The sequence below is a fragment of the Poeciliopsis prolifica genome, unplaced genomic scaffold (assembly GCF_027474105.1).
Source record: "Poeciliopsis prolifica strain line A6 unplaced genomic scaffold, Auburn_PproV2 SCAFFOLD001, whole genome shotgun sequence".
NCBI classification, from domain to species: Eukaryota; Metazoa; Chordata; class Actinopteri; order Cyprinodontiformes; family Poeciliidae; genus Poeciliopsis; species Poeciliopsis prolifica.
In genome coordinates, this window is record NW_026562376.1 from 805,001 (window position 1) to 821,809 (window position 16,809).

General features: G+C 42.5%; 1 protein-coding gene across 1 annotated transcript in view; it reads left to right on the top strand.

Annotated features, from left to right (window-relative positions):
* cdh13 (cadherin 13, H-cadherin (heart)) overlaps positions 1-16,809 on the top strand; it is a 278,962-nt gene that overhangs the window by 200,754 nt on the left and 61,399 nt on the right. The window contains 1 exon segment of the mRNA XM_055040045.1: positions 5,063-5,203. Coding sequence (XP_054896020.1) covers positions 5,063-5,203 — 141 coding nt within the window.

Here is a 16,809-nt window from a genome sequence, read left to right on the forward strand (position 1 = left end):
ATGATGGATGGATGATGGATGGATGATGGATGATGGATGGATGATGGATGATGGGATGTATGTATGATGGATGATGGATGGATGATGGATGATGGATGATGTATGGATGATGGATGGATGATGGATGGATGATGGATGGATGATGGATGATGGATGGATGATGGATGATGGATGGATGATGGATGGATGATGGATGATGGATGATGGATGGATGATGGATGGATGATGGATGGATGATGTATGGATGATGGATGGATGATGGATGGATGATGGATGGATGATGGATGATGGATGGATGATGGATGATGGATGGATGGTGGATGGATGATGGATGATGGATGATGGATGGATGATGGATGATGTATGTATGATGGATGATGGATGGATGATGGATGGATGATGGATGATGGATGATGTATGGATGATGTATGGATGATGGATGGATGATGGATGGATGATGTATGGATGATGGATGGATGGATGATGTATGGATGATGGATGGATGATGGATGATTGATGGATGATGGATGGATGATGGATAATGGATGATGGATGGATGATGGATGATGGATGGATGATGTATGGATGATGGATGGATGGATGGATGATGGATGGATGGATGATGGATGGATGGATGATGTATGGATGATGGATGGATGATGGATGATGGATGGATGATGGATGGATGGATGATGGATGATGTATGGATGATGGATGATGGATGGATGATGGATGGATGATGGATGGATGATGGATGATGGATGGATGATGGATAATGGATGATGGATGGATGATGGATGGATGATGGATGGATGATGGATGATGGATGGATGGATGATGATGGATGATGGATGGATGGATGGATGGATGGATGGATGGATGGATGATGGATGGATGATGGATGATGGATGGATGATGGGTGATGGATGGATGATGATGGATGATGGATGATGGATGGATGATGGATGGATGATGTATGTATGATGGATAATGGATGGATGATGGATGGATGATGTATGTATGATGGATGATGGATGGATGATGGATGGATGATGGATGATGGATGGATGATGGATGATGTATGGATGATGGATAATGGATGGATGATGGATGGATGATGGATGATGTATGTATGATGGATGATGGATGGATGATGGATGGATGATGGATGATGGATGGATGATGTATGGATGATGGATGGATGATGGATGATGGATGGATGATGGATGATGGATGATGGATGGATGGATGGATGATGGATGGATGATGGATGGATGATGGATGATGGATGGATGGATGGATGATGGATGAATGATGGATGGATGATGGATGGATGATGGATGATGGATGATGGATGGATGATGGATGGTTGATGGATGGATGGATGATGTATGGATGATGGATGGATGGATGATGGATGATGGATGGATGATGGATGGATGATGGATAATGGATGATGTATGTATGATGGATGATGGATGATGGATGATGTATGGATGATGGATGGATGGATGATGTATGTATGATGGATGATGGATGGATGATGGATGATGTATGGATGATGTATGGATGATGGATGGATGGATGATGGATGGATGGATGATGGATGGATGATGGATGGATGATGGATGGATGATGGATGATGGATGGATGATGGATGATGGATGATGTATGTATGATGGATGATGGATGATGGATGGATGATGGATGATGGATGATGTATGGATGATGGATGGATGATGGATGGATGATGGATGATGGATGGATGATGGATGATGGATGGATGATGGATGGATGATGGATGATGGATGATGGATGGATGATGGATGGATGATGGATGGATGATGTATGGATGATGGATGATGGATGGATGATGGATGATGGATGATGGATGGATGGTGGATGGATGATGGATGATGGATGATGGATGGATGATGGATGATGTATGTATGATGGATGATGGATGGATGATGGATGGATGATGGATGATGGATGATGTATGGATGATGGATGGATGATGGATGGATGATGGATGATGTATGGATGATGGATGGATGGATGATGTATGGATGATGGATGGATGGATGATGGATGATGGATGGATGATGGATGATGTATGGATGATGGATGATTGATGGATGATGGATGGATGATGGATAATGGATGATGGATGGATGATGGATGATGGATGGATGATGTATGGATGATGGATGATGGATGGATGGATGGATGGATGATGGATGGATGATGGATGGATGGATGGATGGATGATGGATGATGGATGGATGGATGGATGGATGGATGATGGATGGATGATGGATGGATGGATGATGGATGATGGATGGATGATGTATGGATGGATGGATGGATGGATGATGGATGGATGATGGATGGATGGATGGATGATGGATGGATGATGGATGATGGATGGATGGATGGATGATGGATGGATGATGGATGGATGGATGATGGATGGATGGATGGATGGATGGATGGATGATGGATGGATGATGGATGGATGGATGATGGATGATGGATGGATGATGTATGGATGGATGGATGGATGGATGATGGATGGATGATGGATGGATGGATGGATGATGGATGGATGATGGATGATGGATGGATGATGTATGGATGATGGATGGATGGATGGATGGATGGATGATGGATGGATGATGGATGGATGATGGATGGATGATGGATGATGGATGGATGATGGATGGATGATGGATGGATGATGGATGGATGATGGATGGATGATGGATGGATGATGGATGGATGGATGGATGATGGATGGATGATGGATGGATGGATGGATGGATGGATGATGGATGATGGATGGATGGATGGATGATGGATGGATGATGGATGATGGATGGATGATGTATGGATGATGGATGGATGGATGGATGGATGATGGATGGATGATGGATGGATGATGGATGGATGATGGATGATGGATGGATGATGGATGGATGATGGATGGATGATGGATGATGGATGATGGATGGATGATGGATGGATGATGGATGGATGATGGATGGATGGATGGATGGATGGATGGATGGATGATGGATGATGGATGGATGATGTATGGATGATGGATGGATGGATGGATGGATGGATGATGGATGGATGGATGATGGATGGATGATGGATGGATGGATGATGGATGATGGATGGATGATGTATGGATGGATGGATGGATGGATGATGGATGGATGATGGATGGATGATGGATGATGGATGGATGATGTATGGATGATGGATGGATGGATGGATGGATGGATGATGGATGGATGATGGATGGATGATGGATGGATGATGGATGGATGATGGATGGATGATGGATGGATGATGGATGGATGATGGATGGATGGATGGATGATGGATGGATGATGGATGGATGGATGGATGGATGGATGGATGATGGATGGATGATGGATGGATGGATGGATGATGGATGGATGATGGATGATGGATGGATGATGTATGGATGATGGATGGATGGATGGATGGATGATGGATGGATGATGGATGGATGATGGATGGATGGATGATGGATGGATGATGGATGGATGATGGATGGATGATGGATGGATGATGGATGGATGATGGATGGATGGATGGATGATGGATGGATGATGGATGATGGATGGGATGGATGGATGATGATGGATGATGGATGGATGATGGATGATGGATGATGGATGGATGATGGATGATGGATGATGGATGATGGATGGATGATGGATGATGGATGGATGATGGATGGATGATGGATGATGGATGGATGATGGATGATGGATGGATGATGGATGATGGATGGATGATGGATGATGGATGGATGATGGATGATGGATGATGGATGGATGATGGATGATGGATGGATGGATGGATGATGGATGGATGGATGGATGATGGATGGATGATGGATGATGGATGGATGGATGGATGGATGATGGATGGATGATGGATGATGGATGATGGATGGATGATGGATGATGGATGATGGATGGATGATGGATGATGGATGGATGATGGATGGATAATGGATGATGGATGGATGATGGATGATGGGATGGATGGATGATGGATGATGGATGATGGATGGATGGATGGATGATGGATGGATGATGGATGATGGATGATGGATGATGGATGGATGATGGATGATGGAGATGGATGATGGATGATGGATGGATGGATGGATGATGGATGGATGATGGATGATGGATGGATGATGGATGGATGGATGATGGATGATGGATGGATGATGGATGATGGATGATGGATGGATGATGGATGATGGATGATGGATGATGGATGGATGGATGGATGATGGATGATGGATGGATGATGGATGATGGATGATGGATGGATGATGGATGATGGATGGATGGATGGATGATGGATGGATGATGGATGATGGATGGATGATGGATGATGGATGATGGATGGATGGATGATGGATGGATGATGGATGGATGATGGATGGATGATGGATGGATGATGGATGGATGATGGATGATGGATGATGGATGGATGATGGATGATGGATGGATGATGGATGGATGATGGATGATGGATGGATGATGGATGATGGATGGATGATGGATGGATGATGGATGATGGATGGATGGATGATGGATGGATGATGGATGATGGATGGATGATGGATGATGGATGGATGGATGGATGATGGATGGATGATGGATGATGGATGGATGGATGGATGGATGATGGATGATGGATGGATGATGGATGATGGATGGATGATGGATGATGGATGGATGGATGGATGATGGATGGATGATGGATGATGGATGGATGATGGATGATGGATGGATGATGGATGATGGATGGATGATGGATGGATAATGGATGATGGATGATGGATGGATGATGGATGATGGATGGATGGATGGATGATGGATGGATGATGGATGATGGATGATGGATGATGGATGATGCTTCATCTTTGCAGTTATTTTTTCTTTGCTTTCTGGATTTTTCTTCCCTCCTAGTCAAACTTTGGCTCTTTGTGTTTTCGCTGCAGACTCTCCCAACTACGACGTATGAATTAGAGATCGTGGCCAAGGACATGGCAGGAAGTGAGGTGGGCCTCACAGGAACAGCGACGGCCACCATCACCATCACGGACAAGAACGACCACGCCCCAGAGTTCACCCATCCTCTGGTAAGACGCTGAGCTGCTCCGTCTCTCACTCCCGTCCCAGGGAGGGAAAGTCGAGGTCAACAAACTCTGCGTTTGTTGGTGGAAACACAAACACAAAATTTGAGTTGGTGTTTTTCTAATATAGACAATTCTACAGTCTGCAACCTTTAGAAATGTCACATCATGAAAGCTGGTTGAGCTGCTCTGCACATTCAGACTGGAGTTTATTCAGTTTGTTTGCTTCGTGATCTGTGCTTTGTCCCGCCCCCAGCGTTCTGTCCAATGGTGGCAAAGATGTGAGGTTTGTTTACAAATTATGGTTGATTTGCAGAAAAAATTAAATAAAATCTGTTGGTCTGGACCAAACAAGTGAACTCCAGAACTTCACTGAATTCTCCCTCTGACTGTAGACAGGATCTAGTTCTGACAGATCTGGATTTTTCTGGATCATAAAGCTTCTTTAAGCTTTGTAAAAAGATTCGCAATGAAAGAGAGATTTCTGTCATCACTGTGCTGCACTGACTGAGGAACAAAAATTAATGTCTGCCTATCAACAAGTCACATCACAATATAGATGTGACTTGTTGATGATTCATGAAATGTTTATGAAAGTTTGATCATGACAAACGGTTGTATATTTAAACTATGCTAACGCGCTAGCTTAGCGCGTTAGCATAGCATGTTAGCAAACCCCTGAACATGAAACCGTGGGAGCAGGAACAGGATGAAGCTTCGTTCCATCGAAACCTGCAGCTCCATGCGGCTCAGACCAGAAGTTTACATACAGTTTCCAACTGTGAATAAAATGGCTTTGGAAGCTTCTGATTGGCTAACCACAAGCTCATGTGTGCATGTATTTTTTATTTCTGTCTGAAAATACACCATTATAGCAGATTATTTAAGAATCACAGATAAATCAGAGCAGATTTTTTTGCTCCTAATCTTAATCTGAATGAGCCATGTTGGAGCATCACTTGCAGTTGGTCTCCAATTATTTCCTGTCTTCAGATTCAAGCTGCTGGAAAAAAAATTGTTTTAAAATGGGTTCAGATTAATAACAGAACTTTATTTTCATTCCTGAAAAGAGTTAGGAAACAGAAAACAAGATTTCCTGACAACAAAGCTTTCAAATACAGAGGTATCACTCTGTCAAAAATCCTGCGACAGAAAAGAAGTGCCATAGAAACAAGAGACGCCAGCATTAGTCGAAACGCGGCTCGGTAAAAATGACTAGAGAACGCTGAGGGAACATTGTGGGAACACTGTTGAAATGCTGAGGGAACATTGTGGGAAGGCTGAGGGAACTCTGTGGGAATGCTGAGGGAACATTGTGGGAACGCTAAAGGAACATTGTGGGAACACTGTTGAAATGCTGAGGGAACATTGTGGGAATGCTGAGGGCACTCTGTGGGAACACTGAGGGAACATTGTGGGAACGCTCAGGGAACTCTGTTGAAATGCCTTGTTTGATGCGTAAAGTCTTGGAGAAGTGAAAGGACACCTTCACGTTTAAGCGCTGCTCTTGGTCATTGCGGTCTGTGCTGGAGGTTTGGAGATCGGATCAGAACATGAGCAGAATGGAGGCGTGTTTGAGCAGGAATTGGACTAACGGTGTTTGTTGTTCTGGTTTGTTCAGTCAGCAGAAGCTAAAGGAAGTGGTGCAATGCTAACAAGCTAACTGATTCCCCCAGAGGCCTGTCTGGGATTATAACTCGTATAAAGTGGCAGCTGTTGCCAGTTTGTGCTGCCTCATGTGAAATCTGTCCAAAGTTGCCCATGTTGCTGTTTTCTTCTGGTCCTCTTAGTCCCTTGGTTTTGGTGCCGGAGGTGAGGAAGGAATGAGGCCTGGTGGCCAGAGTTCGCCTGCACCCAGAGGTGCAGCTGTAACACTTGAGCTGTGTGTTTTTTAATGGAAATGCCCACAGCTGTTGTCACGTTGTAAGACACATGGCAGTTTGGCTGGCCGCCCCCTGCAGCCCTCCTATGATGCATGGAGGTGTCAGGGGAGCTTGTAAGGAGCGCGGCTCAGATGTAAAGTGTTCCAGCTCAGAGGGCTCGGCAGGGCCTTGCAGAGTGCAGCGTGTCCGTGTTAATGCTCTCATTTCTCACTGGGAGCAGATCCGTTTAGTAGCATGGAGGAATGGAGCTTTTATAAAACAAGAGGTCGAAGCGTCAAGCTCCCGCTCCGTCCCTGATCACCTCCAGCCGCCGTGGCTCTTCTGATGACCGGCAGCATGCTGGAGGGGCCGGAGGTGATGCAGTGATGCAGCAGCCGACTCCAGTGAGTCGGCTGCTGCTGCTGCAGCCGCTGCAGCAGCATCTCATCGCTCTGAAGAGACAGGAAGCCTTTTAAACAAAGGACCATTCAGTGGCCAGTGATTTGATTCACAAACCATTTTTCTGTTCAACCATCTACAGAGAAAATGTATTAAAATTATAAGTTTCCATACTGTATCAAGTTACATCAGTTTGTATTTAGACAAAAAATGTTTGTGTGTGAAATTCACCCAGGGAACTGGCTTTTTCCAAGGGAAATTCAGGAGCATCAGCAGATGTATTGAGTTTTAACTCTCTTAAAGTGTTAAAAACAGTATTTAAAGAAATAGGATTAAATAATAACATTTTTCTGCCCGTCCACACTGTAGTTTCAGTTATTTTGTTTCCAGGTTTGGTTGCATTCTTGTCTCCTTATTGCTGGGAAAACAGATCAGCTGTTGTAACACAGAGTGTTTTATGCCTTGCTTTCACAAATCTGTAATCGCCGCTAATTCCTGTTGAACTTTGCGTTTTTCCTGCAGGTTTTCTTGAATCAGAAAAGCTGTTGCTTGGATTTTGTTCTGATTCAGAGTCAGAACCCAGATGTTCGACCTCCATCGCGTTTCCCCTTTAGGCGTCTCACCTTCTCTTATTTCATTCCTCCTTATCCATCAATATCCTGATATCCACTTGGGTCTGGTCTGCAGCGTGGCTCCCGGCTCAGTTAATTCGGCAGCATGTCTGACGGGCTTATATGCCGTTTCCGCAGCTGCTCATAACAGCGGCATGATGGACCTTATCACTCCTGTCACTCAAACACTCTGGACTCTCACTCACTCCATCATCTTTGCCTCTCAGGTTTGCTTTGTATCTCTCAGCCTCTCAGTTTTTCTGCAGCCTCTTTTGGACGATGACCAGGAGAAAATGCGTCGCAGTGATCCATTTGTTCTGCAGGGGGCGATGTTCCTGTTGACGGTGTTGCAGGGAGCCTCAGTCTGTCAGTGAAGGAAAGCTAATGGGTGTCATGGATTAGTCCAGGCTTTACATGACTGCTTCTCTTTTTCTGAGATTCACTGGAGTCTTTACCGCGGTCACTCCAGGGGGCGCTGTTTCACTCAAGCTGTTTCACTGCAAATCCACATAGCAGGGAACGGCTCGTCTAAAGGACACAAACAACAATCTGAATCTCAACAAGACCCAGTTCTCATATTGAAGGTGTTTTCCCTATGACCTGGGTCCGATCAGCCGGTTCTACTGGAACCAGAACTTCCAGTAGAAACCAAAAGCTCCAACCAACCTATTCCCCTCCTGGCCAAAGGGGGCGCTGCACCAAAAAACTCTGAAGACACTGAGAGCAACTTCCTGCTTCACCAGATGAAACAAGATGGAGGCGTCAGAGTTTAGTGATTTCTCTTTAGTCTTTGGCTGAAGACCAGGAGCCATTTCTGCTGCCAGCGCTAGGCTAGTTCTAATTCCTAAATTAGTTGACAATTATTTCAATAATTGATTCATCACGATTGATCTGATCTCTAGATCTAGAGATCAGATCAATCAAAGAGATATTCATATCAAAGAGATATTCATATCAAAGAGATATTCATATCACAAACTGCATTAGTTAAGCAGATTTTTTGTTCGTTTATTTTAGATTATAGACTCTGCAGTCTTATCTTTATTTTTGTCCCAGAATAATTCAAATAATAGTTGTTGTTCCTGAGATTTATAGAAATTATTTTTGTGTTTATTTTTTGAGCAGATCGCTGAAACAGATGCCTGAGCTTCAAGACGTTTAGAAAAGCTGTTTCTGATTTTATTGGTCATTTTTTACTTTCACTCAGAATTAACTTCACTTGTTGTATTTCAAAACTAATGAATCAAATCCACTCGTACTTTCAGCTTTATTTAATTTTGTTCAGCTATTCGTCATCCATAATTAGATATGTGTACACTTTCATCATTTGATAGAGAAACTGTGAAACATAAACAGGCCGAAGGGCATCAGCTGCTGATCCGAGTCTCTGCAGAAACCCTGATGGAAAGACAAGCAGCTTCAGGGTTTACTGAGGAAATATGAGAAATGAGCTTTAATGCATCAGCTCTGCTCACTGATCCCTGCCATGTTTCTAGACCATGTTTCTAGATTTAGCAGTTAGCATGTTTCTAGTTTTAGCAGTTAGCATGTTTCTAGATTTAGCAGTTAGCGTGTTTCTAGATTTAGCAGTTAACATGTTTCTAGATTTAGCAGTTAGCATGTTTCTAGATTTAGCAGTTAGCATTTTTCTAGATTTAGCAGTTAGCATGTTTCTAGATTTAGCAGTTAGCATGTTTCTAGATTTAGCAGTTAGCATGTTTCTAGATTTAGCAGTTAGCATGTTTCTAGATTTAGCAGTTAGCATGTTTCTAGATTTAGCAGTTAGCATGTTTCTAGTTTTAGCAGTTAGCATGTTTCTAGATTTAGCAGTTGACATGTTTCTAGATTTAGCAGTTAACATGTTTCTAGATTTAGCAGTTAGCATGTTTCTAGATTTAGCAGTTAGCATTTTTCTAGATTTAGCAGTTAGAATGTTTCTAGATTTAGCAGTTAGCATGTTTCTAGATTTAGCAGTTAGCATGTTTCTAGATTTAGCAGTTAGCGTGTTTCTAGATTTAGCAGTTGACATGTTTCTAGATTTAGCAGTTAACATGTTTCTAGATTTAGCAGTTAGCATGTTTCTAGATTTAGCAGTTAGCATTTTTCTAGATTTAGCAGTTAGCATGTTTCTAGATTTAGCAGTTAGCATGTTTCTAGATTTAGCAGTTAGCATGTTTCTAGATTTAGCAGTTAGCATGTTTCTAGTTTTAGCAGTTAGCATGTTTCTAGATTTAGCAGTTAGCATGTTTCTAGATTTAGCAGTTAGCATGTTTCCAGATTTAGCAGTTAGCATGCAGCGCTGCCTTTGTTTTCTACAAAACACATTTCATTAAACTGTTTTATAGAAGTTGACAATTGGTGACTTTGGAGTGGATCAAAATAATAATAATTTTGAACTAAGATTCATAAATGATAACCAGAAATGTGAACTAATCATTCAGATTGAGATGTGAGAGCGTTTATCCAGCTGTGATTGGCTTCAGTTTTTATTCTTCTGTTGCCCTCTGTGCAGCAATGCGTTATTAGATTTCTCTGTAGCATCACCTACTGTTTGGAAGGAGAACTGCAGAGATAATAATTAAATAAACAGATAGATGAGCTGAATATCAAAAATATTTTTAGTTTTCAATCTGTTCTTCATCAGATTGGAGCAAAGTGTTTTTCTATCCATTCATCTTTCCAGGTTCTCTGATCATTTGTGGAGCTTCTTTATGTGGACTGTGGTCGCTAGCATTAGCGTTAGCTGCCACATGTTTAACACTCAGATGCTAGCATAGCTAGGTGAAAGGCTCCTTTTAGCACAACTTCAACAGAACAACAGTCTTTTTCAGCAGCCAATCAGATCGTTTGGAAGCAGAAATTAAACGGAAAGAGAAGCTGCTTCCATCGCTGCTGTTAGCGGATGTAGCCTGTGCGTCAGATTTATGGGTGTACCAGAAACAAAATACAAAGGTTCAGATTCAGGACTTTTGTGTGAAGAATAAATGCAATTTAGCACATTAAAAATCTATGTAATAATCAAAACTAATGTGTTCAAATATTTAACTTTTGTCATTTCTATTATTTTAATAATGAATTGTTTACATGTTCTCATTTATAAGTCAGATGATTTTTATTGTTCATAATCTACATTAAACCTTTGGGGTCATGCATGAATCATAAATGCATCTGCTGTGGAAATTTCTCACTTTCCCACTGAAATTTGTCAAAAATTTTGAAAAACATAATTTATGGGTTTTATTCTGTCAAATCCCATCATGTTCTCCAGAGTTGAATGATTTCTTTAACTGGATCAAACTGTTGCTTGTTGCTCATGTATTTTAATGCAACATATTGAGCGATGCTTCAAACTGTGATGCTAGCGGCTTCTTCTGTTTCTCTGCCTTGTTGTTTATTTCAAGTGTGTGAGAAACAGGAGGCATGTCATGTTGTAAGAGAGCTGTCAGCCTCATCACAGTCTATGTTTGGAAACAAGCTGCACAGAAGCAGCTGAAATAAAGAAAGAGTGAACAGGTAAGCTCATCAAATTTCCAGACACCTTCACTGGATGCAGGATTAAAACCAAAGGGTGAAAAGTGAAGGTTTGTGTTTTTATTTGGGTTTGAAAGGACAGAGAGAAGAGAGACTCGCTCTGCTTTCAGGAATAGAAACATAATGTAACCAACCTTCAGGAAAAGACAGGCTGCTCAAAACATGAAGATTTCTTTTTAAAAATCCAGGATTGTTGATTAATTTGTATATTTTATTTATTAAATCATTCTCAACTTAAATATCTTCAGTTGAGAATCTGCATCAGTTTAACAACCAGATTAGATATGATCAATCTAACATCTGTTATCTGGACTCTACGTTCGTAAATCAGGCCTTCAAATCTTTTTCTGAAATAATTTTTATAATGTTTTTATTTTTTTTGCATGGTTGCTCCTGCTACTAGACATCTGTGTGAACGGTTTATGGCCTACAGAAAAAGAACGCAGCCATCCCCCAGCAGAGCTCTTGCAGCAGCCATCTTTACTCTCTGTACCAGTAAAGATGGCCGCCGCAGCGCTCTGTTTATGGCTGTAAAGATGGCCGCCGCAGCGCTCTGTTACAGCGGTAAAGATGGCTGCCCAGCACTCTGTTTACGGCGGTGAAGATGGCCGCCGCAGCGCTCTGTTTACGGCTGTAAAGATGGCCGCCGCAGCGCTCTGTTTACGGCTGTAAAGATGGCCGCCGCAGCGCTCTGTTTACGGCTGTAAAGATGGCCGCCACAGCGCTCTGTTTACGGCTGTAAAGATGGCCGCCGCAGCGCTCTGTTTACGGCTGTAAAGATGGCCGCCGCAGCGCTCTGTTTACGGCTGTAAAGATGGCCGCCGCAGCGCTCTGTTTACGGCTGTAAAGATGGCCGCCACAGCGCTCTGGAAGAATTGCAAAGTTGCTCAGAGAGACGGTTCGGTCAACAGATGGTCATCAGACGTCGAAAACAGGGAGGAAGGAATAAACAGGGAAGCTAATGGCTAACAGCTAATGGCTCTCATAACACACCGTACACAAGTGCCACCAAAGCCCATCACTTCTGTTTTTGCTTTTTAAATAAAAAAGTGATCAAGAAATTGGACGGTCTAGTGAGAATCACTCCATCTCTTGTCATCTCATAGTGAAGGAAAGACAAGAGCAGAAAGGGCCTAAAACTGAACCCTGTGGGACTCCACATCGAAGAGGCAGCAGGCCCGTACGCTTGACAACCACCCAGCGCGCTGAAGGAAAACCATCAACATGTTTGTGACTCTGTCATGCAGAGTGAAATCGTGCTGCATTATTTTTGGAAGCTGAAGCATCTAAGAGGTTTTCTGCTGACTGGTAGAAACACGTCAGTAAAGACGGAGAGAGACGGTTAGAACACAGGAAGACAGGCGGTAAATTGCTCGGTTCCGTTCTTGTCCAAACATTTTTTCAGAGGAGTTTAATATGATGGCTCCTTACATTGTGTGTTCCTGTCAGGGAAAATGTTTGGGGCAGCAGCAACGTGTCACAAAATAGTTTCCATTAGAACAAATGAACAGCTGCTCAGCTGCCTTTTACTGCCGCCATCTGTATTCATAACCCGACCTGACAGCATCACCAGGAAATATCTGCATCTGCTTTGGAGCGCGTTCCTGCTGCTTCTCTCACTTGCCAGAATTTGGGTGCGAGGATTTATCTGACATTGTGGAGTCAGGATGGAACATGGAGGGTGTTTGTTTGTTGGGTCTTCACTGAAAAGCAAATGAGAGGAACAAGAGGCCGTTTCTGTCGTCGCTTTAACGAGTGGGATGGAATTTCAGATGATTTTCCAGAGCCGCCAGCTGTGCGTCGCTCTGCCAGGCCTGATGGCCGGACGCTTCGCCGCCATGTGGGAGGAGTCAGCTGAATGCTGCTGACGCTGTGGAGCCAGAGATACTCAGGTTACTGCGTCAGCTGCAGGAGCTCTGCATGAACTTTATTCAATATTTGCATCATCCAGTGACCTTTGACCCTTTGTAGCTCTGGAGAGAAAACCTGAATGAGAACCAAATTAAACATTTATCTGTCGATCAGGAATTTTTGTCTTGATTCTTTTATTTATGATAATATGATAATATAAGTTATTCATCCCAGAAATGGAAACGTATTACACAATATACTCATCATCATCAGTAAAGTAACATAAGATAAAATGTAATCAAATAGTTTATCTCAAATTTGTAGACATTTATATTTATAGACAATACCATGAAATATTCTATAAACCAAGACAGAATCAAAACACTTAAAGATTTTGTCCCAAATGTCACTCATGTTTTTCAGGTGAAAATTATTTTACGATTCTTTTAATTTAATGTAACTCATTTAACTTGTGTTCATAAACAGGAGAAGTTTATTTTAAAGATGTTTTGAAACCAGATGAGCAGCTTGTGTGTCATTAAAATATAACCTCTTTATTGCTATGCACTCCATAAAGTTACATTATTTCTAATAATTTTACTACATCAAAAGTTAGAAAACATACATTTCACTTTTACTATCAGATTTCTGAGTCTATATTGACTGAACTGTTTATGATTTTGTAATATTTTGGGTTATTTTTCTCTACTGGAATGAATCATCAGTTTTTGGCTTTTTTGAGATAAATATAGTTTTATATCCTGACACGTTTTAATCCATTTTTCTTTATCAGATGTTTTATTGACAGTAAATGGTTTTGATATGAAGCTGAATGTTTGTTTTTACTCCTCAACATTTTCCTGTCTTATCTGTTTATTGGAAAGAAGAAATGGATGTTGAAGAAAACGTATTTCAAACACAACCAGACTTTAAGTGTTTTTTAACTTCAGCAACATTTCCAGTTCTAATCACTAAAATAGTTGATGGAAAAGTAGAAACTCGTTTACAGATTAGAGTTGAAAATGAAGGATTTCAATGATACACATTATTTTATTTCACAAAATATACAATGTAGCTGACTTTACTTTTGATTTATTAGTTTTATGATGTTTTAATATTTACTTTATGAGAAAAAAGTGGCGAGAATTTAAAGGAGGAATATTCCTTTAAACCTGGAAATCAGACGGTGCAGCTGGTTGTTTCACTGTTCCTGGTTTCCTCTCAGCAGCTGTGTGTGTGTGTGTGTGTGTGTGTGTGTGTGTGTGTGTGGTGTGTGTGTGTGTGTGTGTGTGTGTGTGTGTGTGTGTGTGTGTGTGTGTGTGTGTGTGTGTGTGTGTGTGTGTGTGTGTCATGCTGCCTCGTTTAGCCCTCATGCAGCAGACCTCCGCTGTCCGGATTGGGGGTTCTTTGGGTCTGGGTTCTGTGGGTCGGGGTTCTGTGGGTCTGGGTTCTTTGGGTCGGGGTTCTGTGGGTCGGGGTCCAGGTCGCGGTGGGTCCGAGGACCCGGTGAATGTCGGCTCAGGGAGAAATGAAGAGGCTGATATGAATGGAAGTCGATTCACTTTCCTCTCTTTACTTGGAGCCACTGCTGCCGGTTTCTGCATGTTGCAGACAAACCAGAAACGCCGATAAAAGTCGATCCAAAAGCTCCGGTCCTGCCTCCGAACTCGACCAACCAGCTCTTTCTTCTCTCCTCTTCGTGTGTTTAAGTCATTCCAGGCCAGGAGCTCTGATTAGTCGTTAGTCATTTCCTCCCAGTCTTTCAGGTGACTGGGCGCTTTGTGCTGCAGGAGGAATTGGGGCCTTATCAGCAGCAGCAGAGGCTCCGAGGCTGCAGCACACAGAATGCAGGTTCATCCGCATGGCTGCCCCGCATGATTAAACCGGGCCGGCCGTCTGGTCGGGAAGCCGCTGGAGTGTGTGTGTGTGTGTGGTGTGTGTGTGTGTGTGTGTGGTGTGTGTGTGTGTGTGTGTGTGTGTGTGTGGTGTGTGTGTGTGTGTGTGTGTGTGAACACTGGGGAATACAGCTGTGACTTGTTCAACACTTTAAAGACTTTCGCTGCTGTAAACCCACTAAATAACCGAAGGAGTTTATCAAGTCAGACTTTCACAGTTCAGCTCTCAGCTGAAAATTCACTTCCTGATTAGCAGAATTGGACTATCAAAATAAAAGCTGAGATTGAATCCTTTGATGCTGATCCGACCTGGTTCTGTTGATCCATCAATAAACGTTTATCAGCACCGAAGCGACTCGTCGTCGATGAGGAGAAAGAAACGATGGTGACGAAGCCACATGAGTTGGTGTTCAGGAGACTCGGCTTTTATTTTGGTTGTCCAGTTCTGCTTATCAGGAAGTGAATTTGAAAATTAGCTAATTATTTTTATTTCAAATATTCATAAATGAATAAATATATAAAAATATGAATTTGAAGAGTGAACCTCCATTTTATTCTCTTCTGACAGGATAAATAACCAAATTTCAGTTTCGAATGTTTGACTCTCCAAACGTCAGCCCTCTGCAGTAAGTTATGCATCCGTGCTGCTTCCTGTTTAGCTGTGGGTTTTTATGCTTTAATATATTCTGCTGTAGAGCAGAACTGCCACAGGCCTGCAGGACAAAAGGATCGTCCATCTCGCTGGAATGAGGGACGACACGTTCCATCCTCTGGCCTAAACGACGGAAAGTGGCTCAGAGTGTTTCTTAACAAGCTTTCGATGAATAGTGAAGGTGGCAAAGAAAGAGAAGAGGAGAAATCAATGTTCGTCTCTCTTCAGATAAATGCAGAGCAAGGAAGTGTAAAGCAGTGAGAGTGTAATCTGTGGAACAACAATGCTGTGGTGACAGGAGACCCAGTAATCTGGGCCGGACCAACTCAGAAACACACACACACACACACACACACACACCACACACACACACACACAACACACACATACACACCCCACACACACACACACACACACATCCACACACACACACACACACACACACATCCACACACACAGTTTAACTGAAACACACACACACAGTTTAACTGAAACACACACACACACACACACAGTTTAACTGAAAACACACACACACAGTTTAACTGAAACACACACACACAGTCTAACTGAAACACACACACAAAGTTTAACTGAAACACACACACACAGTTTAACTGAAACACACACACACAGTTTAACTGAAACACACACACACAGTTTAACTGAAACACACACACACACACACACACAGTTTAACTGAAACACACACACACACACACACACAGTTTAACTGAAACACACACACAGTTTAACTGAAACACACACACACACACACAGTTTAACTGAAACACACACACACAGTTTAACT